The 26481-nt window shown below is 43.4% G+C and overlaps 1 protein-coding gene across 2 annotated transcripts in view; it reads right to left on the bottom strand.

Moving 5' to 3' along the window:
* TTC3 (tetratricopeptide repeat domain 3) overlaps window positions 1-26481 on the bottom strand; it is a 456491-nt gene that overhangs the window by 135090 nt on the left and 294920 nt on the right. For both annotated transcript variants that reach the window (XM_082245196.1, XM_082245195.1), the window contains 3 exons: window positions 20407-20569; window positions 19407-19449; window positions 7359-7434 (listed from right to left, as the gene is read on the bottom strand). In XM_082245196.1, coding sequence (XP_082101322.1) covers window positions 7359-7434; window positions 19407-19449; window positions 20407-20569 — 282 coding nt within the window. The remainder of the gene's footprint in view (window positions 1-7358; window positions 7435-19406; window positions 19450-20406; window positions 20570-26481) is intronic.

Raw genomic sequence — 26481 nt, forward strand, 5'->3', positions numbered from 1 at the left:
AACCCAATCATTAAGAGAAGTTCCAAAAACACAACAAGCACCCACATGCAGGCCTTCTTCACCATGGCTGTTTGTATCTGAAACACAGCTGCCTCCAGACCAGCCTCTCCTCCTCCAAAAATCCTTCCTACAGGAATGCCTTGACAAATCCAACCACGGCCATAACACGCCTGGCAAAACATTTTTTAAACTCAAGTCTGCCTCTCCCCCAATTGTACAGTAAAAATCCTTGAACCAATGCCAATGTTGTGTTTCAACACAGCATGAAAGCAAAGCCAACAATTTATTTGCATTGCATTCAAAGCGCTTATTCAAATGTCATGGAAACTTTCATACTTTCAGTGCTACATTCAGTGTCATGTCTTTACAGCACTAATAAAAGAAAAAATAAAAGTGATTATTATATATATATATATGACACTTTGCTACAAAGTAAAGTAAATGAGTGTACAGCTTGCATAACAGTGTAAATTTGCTATCCCCTCAAAACAACAACATACAGCCATTAATGAATACATTTTAAGTGCGCTAATTTGTGATAAAATATACAAAATTATGTATATATGTTCGATAACAATATCGGAATAAAGTTCATAATCATTAAGGACAACTTCCAAACAATATGTGATATATCAGTCCATTGAAAGAAAATACTTCCAAAGGTGATATTAGTGATCCAAAATAAGTGTAGGGAATCCAACAAAATCAATCCAATCAAATCAATAGTGACTGTGAAATCCCACCACCTGGTGAATCTCCTCCTTACCCGGCGGAAATAAGGTAAGAGCAATATGTGATTCCAAATATTATCTCAATATGCTTAGCATGCGATATCCACCTCCAATCAGGTGATAAAACACCCGTGAGTATAAGGTATTGGCCTCTTAACAAAAATAAGGAACCATATGCATATATAGAATCAAGGTGTGGAGATGGCGCTGATCTCTTCTCCTCTAGATGCAGCTCTCACAGTTAACTCCAACAAAGATGTTTGTAAAGGCCCGTACACACGTACTGATTGCCGGCCGTAAATATTCGGCCGACGACCGATCGGCCGATTGTAGGCTTGTTAGTATGATGCTTCCAACAGCCGACAGCGCACTTTCGGCCGAAAAGAATCTGATGTGCATGCTTTAAAATTTTTGTAGGCCAACACCAGAACGGCCGATTGTTCGCCAGTCAGAACAGAATTCGGCCGACAGATAGCAGGTTTGCAAGACTGGGCATGCTCAGAAAAGACAAAAACACATGGAAAGTTAACCATCACATGACATCACTTCTGCAGTCGGCTGCTGTTGGCCGACAAAATTCATGTGCAGTCTTTTGCAGTTTTCAACAGACACGACAGCCCTGGACAAAAGACGGCCGATCGGTTGGCCGACGATTGGTACGTGTGTACGGGGCTTAACTCTCCGCAGGAACATGCAAATAAAATGAGGCTAATAGTGCATTATCCTTTAACATTTATTAATAAAAGACAATTGCACTTACATCAATGTGGCGATATCAAAGCTAATATTCGGTCTTTAAAGCTGAGGAGAGGTAGCTGTGCTCGCGTCCGGCTGCAGCACGGACCGCGAGTGACGTAGTGACAGCACGCCTCCTTACTGACGTGTTTCCTCCAATAGGACTTCGACAGAGATAGGAGATGGTCGCGCGCCGTCACATCCGCCTTTTTATGCAAGAAGGAAACTACTTTCCTTCCGTTGTCGATCAGGGTCGGAGCGATGATCAGCAGCAGCAGCAGCAGTCTTCTTGTCTAAAGCAAACTGTTGCAGGCTTTCTTGTGCATCATCTTTAGAAGAGGCTTCCTCCTGGGACGACAGCCATGCAGATCAATTTGATGCAGTGTGCGGCGTATGGTCTGAGCACTGACAGGCTGACCCCCCACCCCTTCAACCTCTGCAGCAATGCTGGTAGCACTCCTACGTCTTTTTCTCAAAGAAAACCTGTGGATATGATGCTGAGCACGTGTATTTAACTGCTTTGGTCGACCATGACGAGGCCTGTTCTGAGTGGAACCTGTCCTGTTAAACCGCTGTATGGTCTTGACCACCATGCTGCAGCTCAGTTTCAGGGTCTTGGCAATCTTCTCATAGCCTAGCCATCTTTATGTAGAGCAGCAATTCTTTTTTTTTTTTTTTAGATCCTCAGCGAATTCTATACCATGAGGTGCCATGTTGAACTTCCAGTGACCAGTATGAGGGAGTGAGAGCGATAACACCAAACTTAACACCTGCTCCCCATTCACACCTGAGACCTCGTAACACTAATGAGTCACATGACACTCGAGGAGGAAAAATGGCTAATTGGGCCCAATTTGGACATTTTCCCTTAGGGGTGTACTCACTTTTGTTGCCAGCGGTTTAGAGATTAATGGCTGTGTGTTGAGTTATTTTGAGGGGACAGCAAATATACACTGTTCTACAAGCTGTACACTTACTACTTTACATTGTAGCAAAGGGTCATTTCTTCAGTGTTATCACATAAAAAGATATAATAAAATATTTACAAAAAATTTGAGGGGTGTACTCACTTTTGTGAGATACTGTATATATACACACACACATACACCTCACATCTAAGTACTGCCTGTATTTTTAGAGGTTTAACACATTTATAAAGGATTTGAAAAGTATGTCAGCTTGAGCCTTAGCTGCTACCTGGCAGGTCTCCCCACTGATCCGCAAGTAGGTTATTTTAGAGTCACCTATCAGTAACTTTGCATCTTCACATTCTTAATTGGTGGCTGACTAAATACTTTTTTGCCCAACTGTATATACATAATATATATTAAAAAAATCAATTAATTTCGTGAATCAAAAATTGTGCAAAAAGATAAATAAAAATCCATAAAAACGTGAGCAATGATTTCCAATGATAAGGGGTCAACCGTGTAGAATCCCAGCAAAGACTATCCACCATCAACTGCAATGACCTTAAATCAAGAAAATAATCAGTTTTCATATGAGGTAATCCTAATCATGGGATTCACTCCGTGGCAAATGGTAATCGGTTTAGTAATATTGTGTTTCCAAATAAGGCAATCCTATTGGAGGTATAACTCCGTGATCCTCTCATGAAAAAACAAATGAATATCTCTATAGTGTAGTATATAGAATAATAATTTATTAAGCATAGATCACTTACAGAGTAGTGCACAATTTCAGGTGTAGTTTTCCCAAATAGGACCCCATGATTAGGATTACCTCATATGAAAACTGATTATTTTTTTGATTTAAGATGAGCAGCCATTGCCCTTGATGGTGGATGGCTGGGATTCTACACTGGTGACAACCTTATCATTGGACGTCATTGCTCACATTCTTTATGTTTTTTTTATATCTTTTTGCACAATTTTTGATTCACAGCATTAATGGATTTTTTGAATATATATTATTTATAGATCTGTGATTTGTTTTTCCACTTCTGCTGAATTACACGTGGGATTAATTTATCACTGTGCTCATTATGCATGATATGCACAATAAATATATATATATTTTATGATATAGCGCCGATCTATTATTTTACGATTTATCACTGGTTTTTTTTTTGGATATGGTGACACTACAGAGATTGTCTGCTTCTTTTACCCTGATATATTTAGGGATTTGTGCTATTTTTCCCTTTATACCTGCTTACATTGGTAGCGCATTGTTTCTTATATACTACTGCTTGTAAGCTGATAACTTCCTGTGTTCTCTGCTTGTGCACACTGTGGGGGGATATAGATAGGAGCACGAAAGGGAGGGGGTGAGAGTTGGGTGAAGAGAGGTCCCTGTTCTTTGTAATCCATCAGAAATGAAGTAGGCAGGGCTGACACCACTTATGAATTCAGAGCGGTTTTATGTCAAAAAGGTAGGTAAGAGTTGCATTATCTCGGTCCAGCCAATCAAGAGGCTGAATGATCAGTAGGTATAGCACCCTACAGGTAGGTGCTAGGTAAATGCATAGTGGGACTTGTCTGCCTAACAGCAGGGCTACGATTTATTTTTGGTAGGGTGTCATGGCTTCCAGGTGTGTCTGCTGAGGGGGGGGGGGGAGTCTCCCCCTGGCTCTGTGAGAGGCTTCTCATAGGGCAGTGGAGGAAACCCAATCAGGGACACATTCAGGCTTGTAACTACCCCAGAAGGCAGATTCTGCCGCAAAGGATTCTGGGAATGGGTATAAGTTGGAGGCAGGTGCGTGACTCGGCGTCTTTGGAAGGAAGCAGTGTCCCAGGAGGTAGATGACGGCTATATCTCCTCCTGTCAGAGGAAGCGGATGTCTCGGGTGCTGCCTGAGAATCCAGAGTGCTGAGTTGAGCTGAGGGGGATCAGGTGTGCCCAGAACCAGCGGAGAGCGAGAGGGGTCCAGTCCCAGGAAAGCCTACACAGGTCGTAAATACTGAGGATTGCCCCTGGGGGTCTGCCTAGCGTCAGTGGGGACCACTCCGGAGAAGGTTCTAGGATCCAAGTATCAGCTAGCTGTAAAGGGGGTACCTGGTCAGAGGATCCTGAAGTGACAGAGGGGGTACCTAGGTTGAGGACCCTGAAGTGTGAAAGGAGGCGCCTGCAGTTTGGGCCCTGAAGAGTTAGTGCACAGTGTAAGAGCATCAGTTGAGAGTTGCAGCCATACAGGAATCCACAGCAAGCTACCTCAAGCCAGTGCAAGGCTGGAGCGAGTAGTCAGTGACTTTGCAGTGCAAGCAGTGTCATATGTTCAATGTTCCACAGTCCTGGATTTTCTGGACTTAAAGTCGAGGTTCCACCACCAGTTTCAGAGCTTCAGTTTGTTTTAAAGCGTCAGTGAGCGCTGGCTAGCGTCCGCTGGCGTCAAGACAGCGCTAACAGGCAATTTTCTAGAAAAAGTCCCAAAGTTGTACCTTGTTGAGCCTAAGGAGTATCCCACTCATTCCATTCTCCCATCTCCTAAAATACAATAAAATAACCAAACAAAGATGCCGGAGTTGTTGAGGTCTCAGTTCTCACACCCAGGGTCGCAGCTCACATGGGCTGGAGAGGTAACCGGTAACAATGGCAGACCCACATCAGGCTCAATGCCTGCAAAACCTGCTACATAGGGAATACTGGCAAAAGATGAAACACCCATGATTTAGGGGAACAATGACACGGCAGCACTGGAGGGGATTACTTGTGAGGCAAGTCAGCCTTCGTTTGCTAATATGCTGTGCATAATAGAACATTATGGCAAATTGCTCCTGGGGGCCCAATTTGTTTATTTTGTTGTGGCGATTTACTTCCGCTTTAAAGGGATAAATGAGGAGAGCAAATATATTCCAGAGATATACAAAAATGCTTTTATTAACTTTTTGCCTCAGTTTAACTTGCTTTGCCCTGATAAGAGCCAGCATTCCTTCTTGATATTTTTGATATTTAGTGTGGGCTTGATGACCTTGAAGTGAAGAAACACATTAGACCAGATGTGTTCAGCACACAGACAAAATAAGAGCTGGTAAAAGGTAAAATCACCTTTGATTGATCCTCCTCCCAGTGAATCCTTCAACTGTATGAACAAGGAAAACTAAGGTTTTATGATTAACAATTGCCATTAAAGCGGAGTTCCAGCCATTTCACTCACCTGTCCAACGGTCCAGCGATGCGGCCGCCCGAAGCCTCCATCCTCTCCCTCGGCATCACTGCTGTGGGCACCCGGCTGTGACAGTTTGCGGCTTCACAGCCGGGTACCCACTGCGCATGCGCGAGTCACGCAGCGCGTCTTGATTGGCCGGCAATCTTCTGGGACCTCTGACATGTCCCAGAAGATTGCAGGGAGGGAGGGGGAGAGGAGAACTTCCGTTCAGGGCGCCGCGGCGCTCCGAGCGGAAGTGGGAGCGGGTACCTGTCAAAACTAGGTACCCGCTCCTCCCCCAAAAAAATGACATGCCAAATGTGGCATGTCAGGGGGTTAGAATACCTAAAGCGGAAGTTCCACTTTTGGGTGGAACTCCGCTTTAAGCAGTTTTTTTTATTACTCCCATCAGCCATATTATAGCACTTTTCCACTGCAAATACCGGCTCGGCTCCACTCGGCCCTGCTTGGCTCGGTTTGGTTTTCCACTGCATGGTACGGGGTTGGAACGGTTCGGTACGGTTTGCTTATCCACTAATAGTAAGTGGGTGGGATAACGAATTCTCTGACCAATCAGTGGCTAGTAGTGACAAACAGTCAAGGCTGCATGCAAAGGATTGTGGGATATGGTATCGGTACGGCCCTCTTGGAACCACAACCGAGATGGTACTGTTTAAGCGAGCCGTACCGTTCGGTTCACTGTAGTGGAAAAGCGCCGCCGTACCGTACCGAACCGTTCCAACACTGTACCATGCGGTACCATGCAGGTGAAAAGCGCCATTAGTTCCTCCCACTGGATTGGAAGACAGGAAGCCAACTGTGGTAGCCCCCTACAAGAGAAACAATCTAAGCTATAAATAATCACTAAAGATCCTTAAATTTACCTAGCAATTCAGGTGTAGCAATACCTGACCATAAAGGGTGCCAAAACAAACATGACAAATTTCCTCTAGTTACATCCCTTGCACAGGGACAACCAAATTAAAGTAGAATTTCTTAAGCCTTGTACACACGGTCAGATTATCGGGTGAATATTCGTCCATTTTCTCTTGCATGCTAGTCTCATATCAAAAGTGAAGAGGTTACACACACCATACGAAAATTTTCGTACGACAGAATACAACTTCAGAAATAATGTAATGTAATGTGTTGACTTGTTTTATATGTATTCCTTGGTTTCCGAGCATGCGTAGTCTTGCTCTTACGATTTTTTTTTTAAACAGAAACTGTATTAGGAGAACATCTTTCTGTTCATGTACAATAAAAGTTTTATAGCCTGCCCCTTCAGTTTTTGTCGTCCGAAAAGTCTGAATCGGCTGTCGAAAGCACTATACTAATAATCCACAAATCGACAGATCGCTCGCCGTACAATATTTTACTTCTGATTTTATTCAAGTGTGTACGGGCCTTTAGATGTAAGTGCAGGGCCGATAACTCCTGTATTGAATTGCATTGTAACTGTACTGTCTGCCCTCACATTGTAAAGCGCAGCACAATTTGTTGCCACAATATAAATTGTGTATAATAATAGAACTATGGGCAAAATATAATTAAAAAAAAAGTGGTCCTCTTCCTTCCAACAGGGTGATAATGCGGTTCATTCTGCACTTTAAAACAAAGTTTACGCTCCCACCTACCCTGGAAATGCAGAGAACAATGCAGAGAGAAAATAAATAAAGGGGTGTTAAATAAAAAAAGAATTCACACAGTGAACACTATCATTACAAACAGATTTTTTTTGCTTTATCCTTTATAGAAGGATGTCAAATAAGACATTGCTGTACCTTTGGTGGAGTTTCTTCTAGTGCAGTGGTTTGAATAACTTTACTTTCTTTATCAGTAGCCGACTGTGTGGCAATTCTAAAAAAAAAACAGCTTAATTAGACCAAAAGTAAAAACATTACTCTAAAAGGTGGAAGCATTGTTAGCACATGACCCACAATTAAAGTGAACATGTCAAGACAGGCAGAGGGAGGGGGTTGAGGGGACTGATGAGTTAAAGATGTATGTGGCAGTTTTGCCATCCACATCCTAGTTTTTCTACCCAATGATTCACTGACCTAAACCAAGCATGCAGCCAGTGAAGTCAGCAATTCCGAACTCCTCCCTGCATGCTCCCATATTTATATTCTTACAGGTTCTCTTAAAAAGGAACAGTCCAGTTTTTTGTGAATGCTGGAAAATTAAATTATTCAACAGATTCCACTGATTAAATAAAGTAGAACTAAAGGGAATTTTTTTCATTTTGGATAAAGTACTGCAGTGTTATGATCCCGGTTAGGTTTTTGTTGCCACCTGCTGAGGAGATTTACCTTCACTTGATAACCCACAGCCAAAACAGGAAATGAGAAGAAAACCCTCCAAAAGGGAGGGGCAAGGCAAGGGAAAACCCTGATAGTAGCATCCCCAAAGGAAGATTTGCACTCTGGTAAAAAGAAATAGGTCCTGCGAGCAACCTAGAGGTTCTAGATTAATGGGCTATCTGCTGCAGACACTCCACTTCGCATAACAGTGTAAATAACGTAAATAAATAAATAGTGCTGCACAAATATACAAATACTCATGAACTGCACTACGTGCACCAAAGCATTAAAATCCAAAAAACAGTGAACAGTATGTAACATTAAAGTGTGAATAAATCAATCTTTTTACATAAAAGAGAAAAAGATAAAAAAAAGAGTCCAATGTGAAATAGTGAATAGCCGTGCTGAAGACTAATAAATAGATATAGTCCAAACAATCATAAAGTGATCTGTGCTCCCAAAGAGGAGTGACCAGAGTGTCACAGTGGACAGCCAGCCGTGCACCTTGTGAATGGGTGCTCACCTCAGATCTTTATAAGGAACGCATGGGTAAAAAGATCCTATAGATCATCCATCCGTGTCCTTAGGGCTCCTCTCATCCACAGTATTGAAACCTGGTTTGCAGTATCACTCAATGCAGCATAATATGGAAATAGAAAAACTTGCAATAGTGCATGAAATCCTTCAAAAACAGTCTTTATTAAGTAAAAGGTAAATGGTCTCACTCACATTTGTTTATGTGCATGATATGCACCCACAATCGCATCAAAAGATGGTAGAAATCGTGGTGGTATAGCAGGAGAGACCGTTCAGTGCCGCCTTGTAATCACAGCATGCGCTGGTAGCTGACAGTCTCACCAAGCAGCTGTGCAGCGCTCCGTCCGTCCTTGGCCCTCCCCTACGCGTGATGACACAGGGACCACGTGTCTTCCTCTTCTTTGGGAGCACAGATCACTTTATGATTGTTTGGACTATATCTATTTATTAGTCTTCAGCACGGCTATTCACTATTTCACATTGGACTCTTTTTTTATCTTTTTCTCTTTTATGTAATAAGATTGATTTATTGGCACTTTAATGGTACATACTGTTCACTGTTTTTTGGATTTCAATGCTTTGATGCACGTAGTGCAGTTCATGAGTATTTGTATATTTGCGCAGCACTATTTATTTATTTAAGATTTGCACTCTATTCCTGTTCAAGCGTCCTCTCAAAATATGTGATTTTCTTTCACTTTCGGTGATAAACAGTGACCGGGACTATTAGCGAGCGTGAGTCTTCTTAATGGGGGCCCAGAGATGGCAATAAACACCAGCAGTAAATGCGAGGCAAAGCACCTACGGATTACCCATTTGAAACAGAACGCAAGAACAAAATGGGAATTCAAAATTAATATAATGTGTAGGGAATTATTAAAAAAGCTTAGGGCATTTCCCTCAAAATCTTAGTGCAAAATTTTGTTAATTAAAAAAATATTTTATATGTATATACAAATCAATCAACGTATTCCCAGGGCTGCACTGATAATTAAAAAAAAAAAAAAGATAGTTAGTCTCCATTCACACCTAGCCGATTTCAATCGTGGGTGGAATCACCACGGTTTCAGAATCGCAGGAAAACACGGGATGCACATGCGGTGCCATTATTTCTAAATTGCACCCCAAACACGGTGCAATTTTGCCACGATTGTCGCAGAAAACATTGTGGCAAAATCATGAAACCAAAATCACAGGATGCGTGTCACCCCAAAAAAATTCCGGAACTTCTTTTGGTTGACACGCATACCATGATTTTGTCGCGTGTCAAAATTGCACCGCGTTTGGGGTTCCATTGAGAAATATAGGCATCGCAAACACGTCCTGCAGACTGCCGTGATTCTGGAATCGCGGGCAGAATTGCGGTGATTCCACTTGTGATTCAAATCACCAACGTGTGAATGATGCCTGAATGAAAATTCCTGTGGCCACATCACAACCTCGACCCTCTAACTCTTCACACCTCAGGGTTTTGCATCGCAGGCAGATTTGCAGTGATTCTGCCTGCAATTTCAAAGCGCTCAGGTGTGAACGACAAATCGCAGAACGAACATTTGAGATACCATTCATTCGAATGGCACCTAAAATCGCGGGGCAGTTCTGTTACAAAAAATTGCGCTGTAATCGCGGCAAGTCAAAATGCGTAACGCTTGTCGCCCAAAAAAAGTTCAGGAGCTACTTAGGGCGTTATGCTTCACGTGATGCGGGTCGTCATGATCGCAGCGATTTCTGCAACTTAGCTGCCATTCATCTCAAATGCGCGTTTTGCGATTTGTCATTCACACCTTTGGTGATTTGAAATCGCAGGCAGAATCGTGGCAAATCTGCCCGAAACTCAAAACACCGAGCTGTGAATGCAGCCTAAGAGGAACCAACGTCCCTATAGACTTTGCATCCAGAGTTTGAATGTAGAGCATACACTTTTATAGCAACTGATGAATTAATCCACAATATTTAAGCAATGTCTCAGATTAGGTCCCACCTATTACCTCAGTTCACCACCCCCGTTTAGTGTTCATAAGTCTCAATTAGTAGCTCATGCATGTCATGGAACAAACAGATGAAGCCAAGTCCAAGGCATCACAGATGTCTTAAATCATAAATCCAGTCAATAGATCAATAGTCAATATTCACGCTAATTCATAGCACATGCATAGAAAGCACAAAGTCGCATAAGCAAAGCAAGGAATATAAATGTCCTCTTCCAAATATACTGATACCATAAATCAGCTGCTTAACAAATTTTACACAGGGTAGAGTTTTATCAAAGTTATTAGAGAAGTTTTCCCTCGTCCTTACAACCACTGTAACCCATTATTATGCATTAGGCACAATCAAGTATGACAAGGGTATCTGAGAGGATTCTCAGACTCTGGGAAATTAAAAAACAAAGAAGAAATGAATGAAAGATTTAAAAGAGAAAAGCGTCATCTGAACAATCAATTATCAAAAAGAAATGAAACAGTTGCTGGTTCTTAGACCCGACACAAAGTAAAGACTTTAAAAGTGGTAGTAAAGTCAAGATTGACAAAAACTGCCGAGAGGCAGCGTTTTTATCATGTAAATGTCTTCCCCGCCTTTCAGCAGGTAATGTGATCCAAGCCACACATGCACCACTCAGACCAAATTTAGGGCCCACTCTCTGTGCTGCAGCGATGTGACGTCACCTCAGCCCAGCCATTCAAGCAGCCGAAGATACAAAACTCTGAAGAAAGACCAGGTGAAGATCGAAGCGCCAGGGACCAGGGAGAGCCATGCCAGAGCTGTGCTGTAGGGCTCTGTTTGTAGGCAAGTCTGTCATAATGTACTAGTAAGCACTGCATAATAGTAGATTATGACTTAAATCTGCAGGGGGCCGACTTTACTTCCACTTCAATGTTAAAAAAAAAAAAAAAGTCCCATTTTCATGACCCAAGAGGCATTAAAAACCATTAATGGAGACTGGTAGAAGCAGAAGAAAGATAAGGGGGGTGGAAAAGAAAGCAGTGTATAGCAAGTGGGGTGGGTAGGGAACAGCTGCTAAACACAACCAATCAATGGTTTATTACTTGCTTGTTATTAATCACATAATTGTCTAGTATATTGATGCCTTTTTAGGCGATGTGTTCGCTTTTAAATTTACAACAAAAAAATGTATACATTTTATCTTATTTTGTGCCTCAAAAGTCCATGTTTTTTCTTTATGATTAGTTTACAACCAATCAATGGTCTCCTCAATGCTGAGAAATACAGGCAGAGACTTTTCCAATATGCCATACCATCAGGAGGGTGTGTGATTGGCCCCAAATTTATTATGCAGCAGGGCAACAACCAAAAACATACAGCCAATGTCACTAAAAACTATTTTCAGCGTAAAGAAGATCAAGGAGTCCTGAAAGTGATGGTTTGGCCCCCACAGAGCCCTGATCTTATCATAGAGTCTGCCTGGGATTACATGAAGTGACAGAAGGATTTAAAGCAGCCTACATCCATAGAAGATCTGTGGTTAGCTCTCCAAGATGTTTGGAACAACCTACCTGCTGAGTTCGTTCCAAAAACTGTGTGCAAGTGTCCGAGAAGAACTGATGCTGGTTTAAAGGGAAAGGGCGGTCACCCCAAATATTGAGGAGATTTAGATTTCTCTTCTGTTCATTTACTTTCCATTTTGTTAATTGATAAAAATTAAATATTAAACACTTACATTTCTGAAAGCATTCTTAATTTAAAAATATAATAATAGATCTTTAAATAAAGAGGGATTGTCGTTCCAGAAACCTAGGAACAATTCAAAAGCGAGCGGTATTCAGCATCTAAAATCTAACCAATAAATCCATGTTTTGCAGGACCGTTCTTCTGTATGGTTTGCAGCAGCCAGGAGTTCCTCCATGATCTAATTTAATTAACATAAGAAAAACAAAAGCCTATCGAGGGGGTAGGGGGTAGTTTCCAATAAAGAGGAATACAAATCTTGGCTAAATTCAGAAAATATAGAAATCAACATGGTTTGTAAGGTTATGAGCAGCGGTGTCACAGGTTGAGAAAGAATGCTGCTGGATTGTTGTTCATTTGGACATCTTGAATTGAAAGATTATGGCTTTAATCTGGTTACAGAAATCTTGTATATTCGGGAAGGACCAGAAGATATGAAAAAAGGAGCCTCAAGTTTTTAACATCTCCAACAAAGGGAGGAACACTGTGAAAAGAATAAGTAAAGTTTTGGAGACTTTATTTCAACATGAAAGGATTTTAAAGCCTGTTTTATGAATCTCACTAGAAATCAAGACACTGTGGGGTTGGTTAACTTAAGGCAGGGTTGGTTAACTTAAGGCAAAAAAGACTTTGCACTCTGAAAGTGCAGTTGCTTAGTAAATGAGCAGAAACTCTGCGGACTTCCATCATCCATTCAAGTGCAAGCAAAAATGCCGTTTTATCTTCCTTGCACGCGATTGGATATTCTTTGGAAAGTGAAGCTTTACCTAATTTACTAAGCTCTGGAGCAACTGTACTTGCAGAGGGTGACTGCACTTTGCAAAGAGCACAGTCTCTTTGCCTTTGTTAAATTAACCACTATGGGTCATCCTCATAATCCTACCTTTTTGCAGATTTCCAAAAGTTGTACATAAATGGGATTTACCGTAAAATCCATTTCTTTGATGTTCATCGACAGACATAGCTCCTGAATATTCTTAACCATTGGGTTATACTGCCCCCTACAGGAGTAGGACACTAGGCAGGAAAAAGCTCGACTATGCCTCTGGGCAGTCCCAGGGGGTATACACCCACACTAAGCTATAGGCACTCAGTTTTGTTACAAGCAGTGTCAGAAGAAAGCCAACTCCTGAGAGGGGTGGGTGCGTCAATGAACATCAGAAAAATGGATTTTACGGTAAGTCAAAAATCCCATTTTCTCTTTCGTTCATTGACGGGACACAGCTCCTGATACTTCTTAACCATTGGGACATCCCAAAGCAATGTTGAACAGGAGGGGCGGAAAAAACAGCAGAAAAAAAAATCCCAAGGCTAACCATAGCCAACCAGGGAACAGCACGGGGGGAACCAAGTGTCGAGCTCCCTGGATAAAGGTACGCACCAAGGAAAGTGTGGCCAATGGACGTTGAAAGAAAACTGCCAAGGCCGAAACCTGGCCCTAGATGGTACTCAAGGCCAGGTGCTGCTAAACCCCCTGTTGGAGGAAAGCCAAGATCCGAGCCACCGAAAAGGAGTGAGGGAGAACCCCTAAAGACTCACACCATGCAACGTACGTCTTCCAAATACAATGCTAGATCTTAGAGGAAGATATTCTAACAGCGTAGGAATCACTGATTCAGACAAACCTCGATCCTTCAGCACCTGGCTTTCAACAGCCAAGCCGCTAAAACCAGTAACTGTAAAGCAGGATAGAAGATTGATCATTGAGACAGCAGATCTTCCCTCAGAGGAAGTCTCCAAGGAGCATCGGCGACCAGTCGTAGCAGATCGGCTTGCCAAGACTGACGAGGCCAGTCTGGAGCCACCAGAAAGACCGGAATCCCTTGCTGCCTCGATCTTACATAGGAGTCTTGGCAGTAGTTTGAGAGGGGGGAAGGCATAAATCAGACGATACTGACGCCAAGGAGCCACTAATGCATCTGCGGTGTCAGCCAGAGGATCCCGAGACCATGTCACAAACCTCTGTACCTTCCATTGAATGTGTACAGCAGAGAGGGCTTGAACAATGGTTCTGCCCACCTTAGAAAGCCGGCTAATACCCGATCACTTCTTGTACCCCCATGGTAATGGACATAGGCCAAGCCGTGGCATTGTCTGTACCGGATACCCCTGAAGACGAATTGTCCAATGATCCAGACAAATTCTGATCGCTCGGAGTTCCATTATACTGATCAGCAGTCTGGACTCTGCCTGAGTCCGGACTTCCTGAGCACAAGCTGTGCAGAGGACGCCTCCCCACCGGGACAGGCTGGCATCCGTGGTGACAACCGCCCAGTACAGTGAGAGAAGTATTTTTCCTGTCGAAGTGCCAGAGAATGAAGCCACCTCTAGAGACTGAATTCTTGTCCAATTTTACCAGAATCTCTTTTTGCAGAGATATTGTGTGGAACTGTGCAAACGGAACCGCCTTGAAGTTAGACTCCACCAGGCCCAGCACCCGCATACAAGCCAGGAGGGATGACCATCTGCTGGATAACAGAAGCCGATTTGCCTTCTGCAATTTCTCGAGTTTTTCCAGAGGAAGCAACACTCCGCCTGAGGCCGAATCCACCCAGATAGTCCAGTTTTGTGGACAGAACCAGAGCAGACTTATGAAGGTTCAAGGTTCAGAGTCCAACCAAACTCCCTCAGAGATCGCAGAGTAATCTCCAAGGTGTCCATCAGAGCAGTCGGAGACTCTGTTCGCAGAAGACGATCGTCCAGGTACCCCAGTACCATGACCCCCCACTGACACAATAATAGCAATGGGGCCACAAACAATAAATGCTCCTAACCCACGGCAAAGCAAGGAAGTGCTGGTGACCGGCACACATTGGAATGTGAAGGTAGGTGTCTTTGAAGTTGATAGAAGCGATAAAATCCCCCATATGTAGGGACGCCACAATCGTGCGAATGGACTTCATTCACCCGCACAAAGCATGTGCTTAACAGAGATTTGCCTTCCTTCCAGGGAACTGTAAACAGGTTTAAAACCCCAGAAAACGTTCCGAAGCCAGGAAAATGACAATTACCCCATGAAGTAACAAGCCTTGCACTGCCCCAAAGTGACCCAGTAAGCGATCTGAAAACAAGTGCAGGTTGGAAGGGAAGAACCTTTCCGGAGGCCAAGACTGAAACTCGATCTTGTAGCTGGACCAAATTACTTTGTGGAGCCACTTGACCTGTACCAGAGGTCTATGGATCCGGAAATCAGCGAAGACGTCCCCCTACTCCAGATACGGCTGAGGGTGCCCCTTGATGCAGTGGAAGCCTTGTCCGCAGGTCTGGAAGACCCCCTCGTGGCTTGCCAGACCAGGTCCTCTTGGAACCTCCGAGTGAGGCCCTGAAGGACTTTATATCACTTGAGGGATGAAAAAGGCCTCTTATGAGCCGTGAAGAATGGCCCACGTCTACGAAGGGGCTCCTTGCCCTCAGTAGCCTCCAATCAAGCGATCCCCCACAAAGGGGAGATCAGATAAGGCCTTCTCAAAAGAAACTGTAGCCTCTGGATCAACTGATATGCCAGCTCTGCAAAGGCAGGGGGAAGCTGTTCCCCCCTCCAGGTCCCGGCGTAAAAGTTTAGCCCACTCAGAGTTTGCGACAGCAGGGCAATAGTAAATACTGGCCTAAGCCAAATCAGCCATAGTGAAACATATGGTGGGCCAGAGTCTCTGCTCTCCTATCAACCAGATATTTAAAGGCCAAGGACTCCTCAACCGGAATTAAGGTAGCTTTAATTAACCTGGAAACCTGCATGTCCACTACATTGTGACTGTTGTCAAAGTAAGTGGGAAAGGGGAACACCTCCGCCACAGTGGAGGACCTGTGGTGCCAAAAGGGACCGGAGCCTCCGACGCAGCATCTCCGCCATGTTTAAAATTTCACACTCTGACACAATCAGTGTATCCACCACTTCCATGTTTCACAATAGGAATGGTGTACCTTTCATCATAGGCCTTGTTGACTCCTCTCCAAATATAGCGTTTATGGTTGTGGCCAAAAATCTAAATTTTGGTCTCATCACTCCAACTGACTTTGTGGCAAAAGGTTTGAAGCTGATCTCTTTGCTGTTTGGCGTATTGTAACCGGGATACTTTGTGGCATTTGCATAGTAATGGCTTTCTTCTGGCGACTCGACCATGCAGCCCATCTTTCTTCAAGTGCCTCCTTATTGTGCATCTTGAAACAGCCACACTATGTTTTCACAGAGTCGTGTATTTCACCTGAAGTTATTTGTGGGTTTTTCTTTGCATCCCGACCAATTTTCCTGGCAGATGTGGCGGAAATTTTAGTTGGTCTACCTGACCGTGGTTTGGTTTCAACAGAACCCCTCATTTTCCACTTCTTGATTAGAGTTTGAACACTGCCGATTAGCATGCTCAATTCCTTGGATATCTTTTTTTATCCCTTTCCTGTATTATACAGTTCAACTACCTTTTCCCGCAGACCCTTTGACAATTCTTTTGCTTTCCCCATGACTCAGAATTCAGAAACGTCAGAGCAGCACTGGATGAAAGATGCAAGGGTCTGTCAGGAGTCCAGAAACACATTGACCTTTTATACACACGCACTAATTACAAGCAAACAGATCACAGGTGAGGATGGTTACCTTTATTAGCCATTCAAACCCCTTTGTGTCAACTTGTGTGCATGTTATCAGGCCAAAATCACCAAGGTTTGTAAACTTTTGATCAGGGTCATTTGGGTAGTTTCTGTTGTCATTATGATTTAAAAAAAGTAAACAGTTGATCGATAATAAATGGCTTTAGCCAAAAACTAACCATGAGTGAAAGAAAAGTTTTTGTGTTATCATTTATATTCTCAGAAAAATGGCAAGGAAATCATAAATTCTGCCAGGGTATGTAAACTTATGAGCACAACTGTATGCTACAGCATCAGATATATGTACAGCATCAGCTAGCATTTTGCTGAAGGTTTGCAAATCAGACTGCCATTGACTGACTTAGGCATTTTGTCTGATCCAGGTTTAAAAATATCTACCATGCATGAAATCTCTGTTAAGCACATGCTTTATGGTATCAGTAGGTTTCAAAGAGAACATTTATAGTTCTTGCTGTTCTTTTGCAAGTGTGTGCCTGCGTAGCAAAACCTGCCCTATTATGCATGGGCTATGAATAGGTATAAGCATTTTTTTAGTTGACTGGGGCTTTTGCTTGTTTGGCTCACCTGTTTGGCTACATGCATGAACTACTAATGGAGACCTATTAACACTAAACAGTTGGGGTGAGCTGAGTTAGGCCCCTTTCACGGGTGCCTTCACTAAGCGGAATCCAGTTACTCAGCGGGGGATTCCTCCAATGATCCCCCCCTCAGCAGGCAGATGACGGGTCCATGTCTGCTCCACTATGCAGAGTGGACACGGACACAGTCCTGCTCTTCTCCATGGAGCAATCGGATGGAAACGGACACGCAGTCTGATCCATCTGATGCCTTTCACTCTGCCGAACGGATGGGGAATAGGACCATCATCTGTCTGTTTTTGATGGACAGGATCGGAGAGCGGCAGGTGTCTGCGACATGTGTCTGCTGACATCCGCCGTTCAATAGAAGAGGCTGGAGGGTCCGATCGGGTCTGCCTGAAAAACTGACAGGCAAACCGAATCGGACAGCCCATGTGAAAGGGGCCTTAATTTATTTTTGTGGGAAATGCCTTAAAGTGATGATACTAAAGTAGTTTTTTTTTTGTTAAAATTTACAAACATGTTATACTTGCCTACTCTGTGCAGTGGTTATGCACAGAGCAGCCCAGATCCTCCTCTTCTTGGGTTCCTCTTCAGCTCTCCTGGACCCTCCCTGCTGCTGAGTGCCCCAACAGTCAGCAGCTTGCTATGGGGGCACCTGAGCGGCAGCGTCCCGTGTCAATTCAAGCGCTTCCCTGCCCCGCCCTCTCTCTTCATTGGCTCACCGACTTTGATTGACAGCAGCGGGAGCCAAATAACGCCACGCTACTGTCTCAGCCAATGAGGGAGAGTCCCGGGCACCTGAGACAATCCTGCAACATCGCTGGATCGAGATGGGTTTAGGTAAGTATTAGGAGGGCTGTTGCACACAGAAGGCGTTTTATCTTAATGCATAGAATGCGTCAGTAAAAAAAAAACCTTCTGACATTACAATCACTTTAAGCTTTTTCAGTAAAAATTCAGTTTACAGAACAGCAATAAAAATATATACAGGCAGTCCCCAGTTCAAAAACAAGATAGGGTCTGTAGGTTTGCTTTTAAGTTGACTTTGTATGCAAGTTGGAAGAGGTACATTTTTAGGTGCAACTTCGGCCAAACAAATTGTTGTTTTTAGAATAGAATAGGGAAGAGTTAACACCCCTGTAATGTTCGTTTTGCTGTCTGTGCCCCTGTCCAAACCTCACTTTCTGTCCCTGTCACAATTAGATTTAGAACATTTTGGGTTGTTGTGGAAAGGAGGATTGGTGATAAAGCTTCAGTGGAGACATCTTTTTTCCCATAATTATTACAGGAGTAAATTTCCCTTCCTGGGGTAGATTTTCTCTCAATTCCGGTTTACTCCCTCCGTTTGGAAATAGCATTGTGAGTCGGATGTATATAACTCGGAAACTGCCTGTACTTTTTCATCCAAGTCCCAATCCCCTAAATGTACCAACTAATAGAACACATTTTCATTTACTTTACTTGACTGAAGATGCAGCTGCTGGAGTGAGTGTAAGGGGGTGGGGTGGCTGTAACCAGGGCAAGGGTATCCAATTTCTTGTGGTCATAACCTATGTAATAAGGTAATGGCTCCAGTGCCCACTCATGTAGCCAAACTTTTTTTTCTTGAACATAGGCCCAATTTAACCTATGATTTGCCCATGCAAGGCAAAGCAACTGGTTCACAAAAACCTTCCTGCCCAAAATCTGTATGTAAATGTTCCTTTGCATGATGATGCCCCATGCCGAGAATATATAAACAACTGTCATTCCTTTGATCCCAATCACAGTGGTTCCCATCATGTGATCACTTTGTCATCCCATAGAGGAGCAGATGCCTGTTTAATACTCTGCCTGATACAACACGTGGACATGAAAAAGTTGTCAAACATTGTTGTAAATATTGTACTTCCTATCACTTCCAGCCACTGCTGTCTCCTGTGGGAATAAAGAAGGAGGCAGCCTAGGTATGCTCCAACTTGCAACCTAGAGGCAACAGAGTGCTGAGGACTCTCCCTATCCCCCCCCCCCCCCGAAGAAAAGTCAACTGCCAAATACAGTATTGTCACAAGAGAGGCTAGGAAGGAAGTCCCAATTGCAGCTAAGCTACGATATCTATGACAGCTAAAGAAGAATGACTTACTTTTTGTCAGAGGTTGATTTTTTAGATTTCTTCACAGAGACTCCTAGAAGGAAGAAGAAGAAGAAGAATCTTATTAAATGTTCACAGAAATCAACTCATGAGTTACAACAGGATTCACAAATGATACCTGAAAGAAAGAGGGGAGAAACAAAAATGTCAAATCATCAATTTGAAGACATACGGATTTGTAAATTTTGCAATCTACCCAGAAAATGTAACAGGAGGAGCTTGGGTATAAAAGGTGGACAGTGAACACCTAAAACTGCAAGGTGAACAGGAACAGAATAAAACTAATTATAACAGGGAGATCTTGCTACTGAACACAAAAAGGAAGCTGTAGGCTTTTGGGTAGACTGGCCCTTTTACAAGATAACTATTATTAAAAAATTCCTCTGTACCAGGGGTATTATACTGCAAGGAGATCCGGTTGCTAAAATGTTCTTTCAGCCAAACTAAGAATCTTATGTTTGTGCTATGACCATCTGTTTCTGCCCATTTCAGCATAACTCATCACATTAGATGCCCCCATAAAACAGGAACCCCAGAGTACCCTCATATCTGTCGCACCCATCAGCGCGCACCCTGTTATGATTTGCCCACCTCTGCATGCCCCCTATTAGTATATCCCCTATATGCGTTTCCCCCATTAGTATATGCCCTATATCAGTTGCCCCCATCAGAGTACACCTATTGATCAGATGTCCTCATCAGAGTACACCTATAGATTGGTAGAGCCCATCGAAGTGCCAAGTCTTCCTGACAAATATGCCACAGGAGCTGCGAGAAGCGTGCAGCAGAGAGTGAGGCACACATGTGAGGTCCCATTGGTTGCCAAAACACTGGCGGTCCCAGCAACCAATGACTGAAGCTCAGGAAGGATCTTATGCTGCAAAAGGCTGAAAGTCCAAACAGGAGTATCACCCAGTCTGGGTGTAGAACACGGTCTGCCATTTAGTGAAGGTCAGAGTAAATATACTTAAAAAAAAAAAAAATCCTCTACCTGCTGACTCTTTCATCAGTTTTTTAAACTTGCTGTGTTGTTGGATCAAGTCTTTGATACCTTCCTGGGAGTCACTGCACAATTCCTGTGCTTTCTCATTGGATGCAATTGCCCACTCCATTTCTCCAAGAGCAAACAGGGCTTCACAAAACCTGTAATGACCCTGGTCGAGAAAAAAAAAAAAAAAAAAGTAAACACAAAACGTTAGCAATTCGAAAACAGAAAAAAATAAAAATAAAGAAAACTAAAAACTGAATTTGTAGTTTTGAGAAAAGGAACATTATCATATCACAGCCTTCACACACAAATAGGATAATGGTTAAGATGGCCATACATGGATTGAAATTCAGCAGGTTCAGCATGGACTGGCCAAATTTCGATCTATGTATTGGCACCCTAAATGTAGACAAGTAGAGCTATCAATTGACTTGTGCAACCAGCCCGCAACACTGATCATGGTTTTCTGTCAGCGGGGAAGGCTCCCTGCCAGCAGAACACAATAGTGCTACGGGAGGGATTCCCCTATTGACACTAACTGTGTTAATGGGGTAATCAAGCAATTTTCATTCCTTTCTCCCATGGCGGAAGGAAAGAAAATTGTATAATCTGTTGCCTGCTTTAAAAATGTTCCAACTCCCCAGCTGTGGACACAATGCTATGCCAACTATTTGAACACAAATGCTGTTTTTTAGGTTTCTCAAAAATGCATCTTATTCTAGTCAACATATATAGTAGCACTGCCCCCTGGAGGACTGCTGAATATTACACTTTTGGGATTCCCCTGGGTTACCCGTAGCCACTGCTTGCAGAAACGTAACACTAAGTTCTTGGCTTAGTAAATGATCAGTCCAGGGGATGTTTGTGGTTTTATTTAAATAGGGATGGGAGAAGGGATGAGTAGGATACTCCAACTGTTAACTATTCACAATGCTGAGGACTTCTAGCTGTAGAATGCGGCAAGGCTGCTACTTCATCCTGCCACTTGAATGAAGATGAGGTAAGTGTTTCTATATTATTTATCTTCAGGGTACTCCCCCTAGTACCCCCTTTCTCTCTCTGGGCTAGCTGACACCCATCCACTGACTCTACAGTCCGGAGTGGTCCCCTTCCTCAGCAGACCCCTGAGCAAGTTCCTCTGTACTCACAAAATGTTTTTTCCAGATTCTGCTGTGCCCCAACTCCTGTAGTCAGCTTCTTCTGGACCTCTGGGTTCAGTCTCATGCCCCTGGTACACCAGTCTGACTGCTTGTGACCACCACCAACTGCTGCAGAAGAGGAGGCAGCCGTCACCCTCCTTCTGGGACCTGGCTTCCTGCCCAAAGACCTCTACCTCATGTGCCCATGGCTTTTTATACCCTGTCCCATAATGCACCACTGTCTGTGCCAACCCACTGGGACAGTACCAAAAGCCTGTGTACCATTGGTCAGGTTTCCTCCAGCATTCAACGTGCCTCCCCATTGGATCAGCTGGGGACAGTCCCTGAGACCAAATGAATACACACTGGGCACACCGAGTAGACCTGACTACAAATCCTGCTCCCTGATAAGCACATATGTTTTGCCTGCTGCTCTTCTGATAAGCAGACAGAGCCAAAACGACTCACTCTGACTAGCGCCTAACTAGGAGGGTGCCATATATATATATATATATATATATATATATATATATATATATATATATATATATATATATATATATATATCTATATATATATCTATATATATATATATATATATATATATATATGTATGTATTACACACACACAGTATCTCACAAACGTGAGTACACGCCTCACATTTTTGTAAATATATTATATCTTTTCATGTGACAACACTGAAGAAATGACACTTTGCTACAATGTAAAGTAGTGAGTGTACAGCTTGTATAACAGTGTAAATTTGCTGTTCCCACAAAATATCTCAACACACCGCCATTAATGTCTAAACCACTGGCAACAAAAGTGAGTATACCCCTAAGTGAAAGTGTCCAAATTATGCCCAAAGTGTCAATATTTTGTGTGGCCACTTATTTTCCAGTACTGCCTTAACCCTTTTGGGCATTGAGTTCACCAGAGCTTCACTGGTTGCCACTGGAGTTCTCTTCCACTCCTCCATGATGACATCACAGCTGGTGGTTGTTCAAGACCTTGTGCTCCTCCTCCTTCTGTTTGAGGATAGCCCACAGATGCTCAATAGGGTTTAGGTCTGGAAACATGCTTGGACAGTCCATCACCTTTACCCTCAGCTTCTTTAACAAAGCAGGTCGTCTTGGAGGTGTGTTTGGGGTGGTTATGTTGGAATACTGCCCTGTGGCCCAGTCTCCGAAGGGAGGGGATCGTGCTCTGCTTCAGTATGTCACAGTACATGTTGGCATTCATGGTTCCCTCAATGAACGGTAGCTCCCCAGTGCCGGCAGCACTCATGCAGCCCCAGACCATGACACTCCCACCACCATGCTTGACTTGTAGGCAAGACACAAATGTCTTTGTACTCCCCACCTGGTTGCTGCCACACAAACTTATTTGGTTCAGATGGTGTCAAGAGTATCTTGCTCTCTTGAGACCACAGTACATGGTTCCAGTAATCCATGTCCTTAGTCTGCTTGTCTTCAGCAAAACTGTTTGCAGGCTTTCTTGTGCATCATCTTTAGAAGAGGCTTCCTTCTGGGAAGACAGCCATGCAGACCAATTTAATGCAGTGTGTGGCATATGGTCTGAGCACTGACAGGCTGATCCCCCACCCCATTCAACCTCTGCAGCAATGCTGGTAGTACTCATACGTCTATTTTCAAAGACAACCTCTGGATTGGACGATAATCTTCAACATCTTTGGTTGACCATGGCGAGGCTTGTTCTTAGTGGAACCTGTCCTGGTAAACCACTGTATGGTCTTGGCCAAGGTGCTGCAGCTGTTTCAGGGTCTTGACAATCTTCTTATAGCCTCGGCCATCTTTATGTAGAGCATTAATTCTTTTTTTCAGATCCTCAGAGTTCTTTGCCATGAGGTGCCATGTTGAACTTCCAGTGACCAGTAAGAGAGTGAGAGCGATAACACCAAATTAAACACACCTGCTCCCCCCATTTACACCTGAGACCTTGTAACACTAATGAGTCACATGACACCAGGGAGGGAAAATGGCTAATTGGGCCCAATTTGGTCATTATCGCTTGGGGGTGTACTCACTTTTGTTGCCAGCGGTTTAGACATTAATGGCTGTGTGTTGAGTTATTTTGAGGGGACAGCAAATTTACACTGTTATACAAGCTTTACACTCACTACTTTACATTGTAGCAAAGTGTCATTTCTTCAGTGTTGTCACATGAAAAGATATAATAAATTATTTACAAAAATGTGAGGGGTGTACATTATATATATATATATATATACATATACACACACACACACACACACACACACACACACATTAGTAACAGAGCTCTACATATATTATATATGAAAAGAATATGAAATTAAAATTACAACTAAAGGTTATTGTATGACAGTCTATAACAAATCCAGGTACTATGTGATACTGAAACCTCAAAATAAACAAACAAACTTCCTTCACCTTCCCTGGCTGAGCCCGATCCTCTTATTTCTGTCTCACATGTTTCCCCTGGCAGACACCACAGCTCATAGTTTGTCTCACTTATTACCCTTCGCAGACACTGCAGCTCACAGTGGGTGGGTTTCAGCAAAGACAGTGCTAAAATCCAGAAAGCAGTGTGCAGGTAAGTTGCTGACAGGCTTGTGAATCTGCACCGACGAGGCTGACAGTCACTCCCCCTGGAGCATTTTTGATCCCACTGTCATGCTAGCAGGCACAGCTCTGGCAAATCTGTCCTGAACTCAGAAGCATTGCAGCATTGTTGCCACCCCATCACAGTAAGCTGCATTAAGTGGACTTTTCTAGCATGTTCAAGAAAACTGATTTTTTTTTATTTTTAAGTGGTTCTAAAGCCTTAAGGTTTTTCACCTTAATGCATTCTTCGTATTAAGGTGCAAAACCTTTTGTGCTGCAGATTCTCCCCCCCCCCCCAGCCTTCCCTTATACTTTCCTGAGCCCAATCCAGTGATGTGCATGAGAGTAGCAGCTCTCCCCGCCGTTTCCCTCCTCCTTGAGTAGACTGATAGCAGTGGGAGCCACTGGCTCCAGCTGCTGTCAATCAAAGGCTATAAAGAGCGAGCAGGCCGAGCCACCCGCTCTGTGTCAATAGACCGGACGGCTAGGGAGCGAGCCCGCATGGGTGCCACCATGGAATGCGGCTTTCCATGGGGAAACTTGCCGAAAAGGAGGAGCCTGCATCGCCAGCAGGAAACCCCAGGAGGAGAGAATTGGGGCTGCTCTGTGCAAAACCATTCCACAGAGCAAGTATAACATGATTGTTTTAATAAAAAAGAAGAAAAATTTTACTTTAATGTCACTTTAATTGGAGGCCATTATTCGACTGCAAAAAAAGTAATCATCAATTGCATTACAAAGAATTTGTTTTTATTATGGTAGAAACAGAAAGCAGTACTAGGGACTATTTAAAAAAACTAAATAGGGATCATAAACAAAAATATATAGGATTGTAATCACATGCAGCAAATCAATTTTTAGGACACGATGGTCTTGTTTCTGCAAAATTCCCTTACAAATGTGGATTAAACCATCTCCAGTTTAAAAGGCGGATCTATTGATGTGCTGAACTGCCTAGAGCTCAGGTTTATTGACATGCAAAAAACGCAGCTTTTGAATTTAATGTAAATTCTAATTTGTTTTATTTATTGAGACTCTGCTTTTGCTCTGTCACAATCTACTTATTGTATATATTCTATGCAACAATCAATTTTTCATATGTAATTTTGTTTCCAAGATTTGGAAAAAGAGTAAAAAAAAAAAAAAAGGATTTTTGGCTTACTGTAAACTCCATTTCTCTGATGTTCATTTATGAACACAGCTCCTGATCTTAACCATTGGGTTATACTGCCCCCTACAGGAGGAGGACACTAGGCAGAAAAAAAAAGCCTGGCTACGCCTATGGACAGTCCCAGGGGGTATACTCCCTCTCTGCTACAGGTACTCAGTGTTGTTACAAGCAGTGTCAGAAAAATTACAACTCCACAGAGTGGTGGGTGCTGTGTCTGTCAATTAACATCAGAGAAAGCATCCGCAGATGTCAACACATCCACTTTATAGAACTTAGTGAAAGTGTGCACCGACTAAGTGGCCACCTTGCAAACCTGCGTCACTGACACCGGATGATGGAAGGAGCAGGAGGCCCGAGTAGAGTGCGCCTTGAAATAGAAAGGAGGAACCCGACCCTTGATGGAATAGGCCTAAATCACCATCTGTCTGATCCATCTAGAAGAGGTCACAGAGGAAGTAGACAACCCTTTTCCGAGGCCCACCTGTAAGCACATATAGGGAGTCTGATTTTTTAAAAGACTCGTAGCTGCCAGGTACACCATAATTGCCTGGACCACATACAAGGCATACAAAGCAATTTCCTTCGGATGTTTTGGCCTGGGACACAGGGAAGGCAACACATTGTCTTCATTCAAATGAAAATCAGAATCAACATGAGGAAGGAACGACAGACAGGAGCAAAGAACCACCTTATCACTGTGAACCACCAAGTAAGGTAAGGTAAACAACAGGATAACTTCTTCAATGCCGACACCCTGCGCGCAGAGGTGAAACCAAAAAAAGGCCACCGTCGGGGACAGTATAAGCAGGGGAATCTCCCGAAGATTCTCAAAAGAAGGCTTCTGGAGGACTGAGAGCACCAAATTGAGGTCTAAAGGAAGCATCAGAGACCATACTGGAGGTGTCAAGGGCCTAACTCTCTGAAGAAAAGTATGCACCAAGGAGCATGCGGCCAAGGACTGTTGAAAGAAGACCGCTAAGGCCGACACCTGACCCTTGAAAAAAAACTGGCCGCCGGACTACACAAACATGGCCGCCATGCATTAGGCGCAAAGGCTTCAAGAAAATGGCGGCACCACAAGGCTCCCAGGGACCCAGGAGGGATGCCTAGGCCTCAGAAAATGGGATAGGCAAGAAGGGGAGCCCCTGGCAGGAGCCCCCA

Source organism: Pelophylax lessonae (genome assembly GCF_965119305.1).
Source record: "Pelophylax lessonae genome assembly, chromosome: 2".
Classification (NCBI taxonomy): Eukaryota; Metazoa; Chordata; class Amphibia; order Anura; family Ranidae; genus Pelophylax; species Pelophylax lessonae.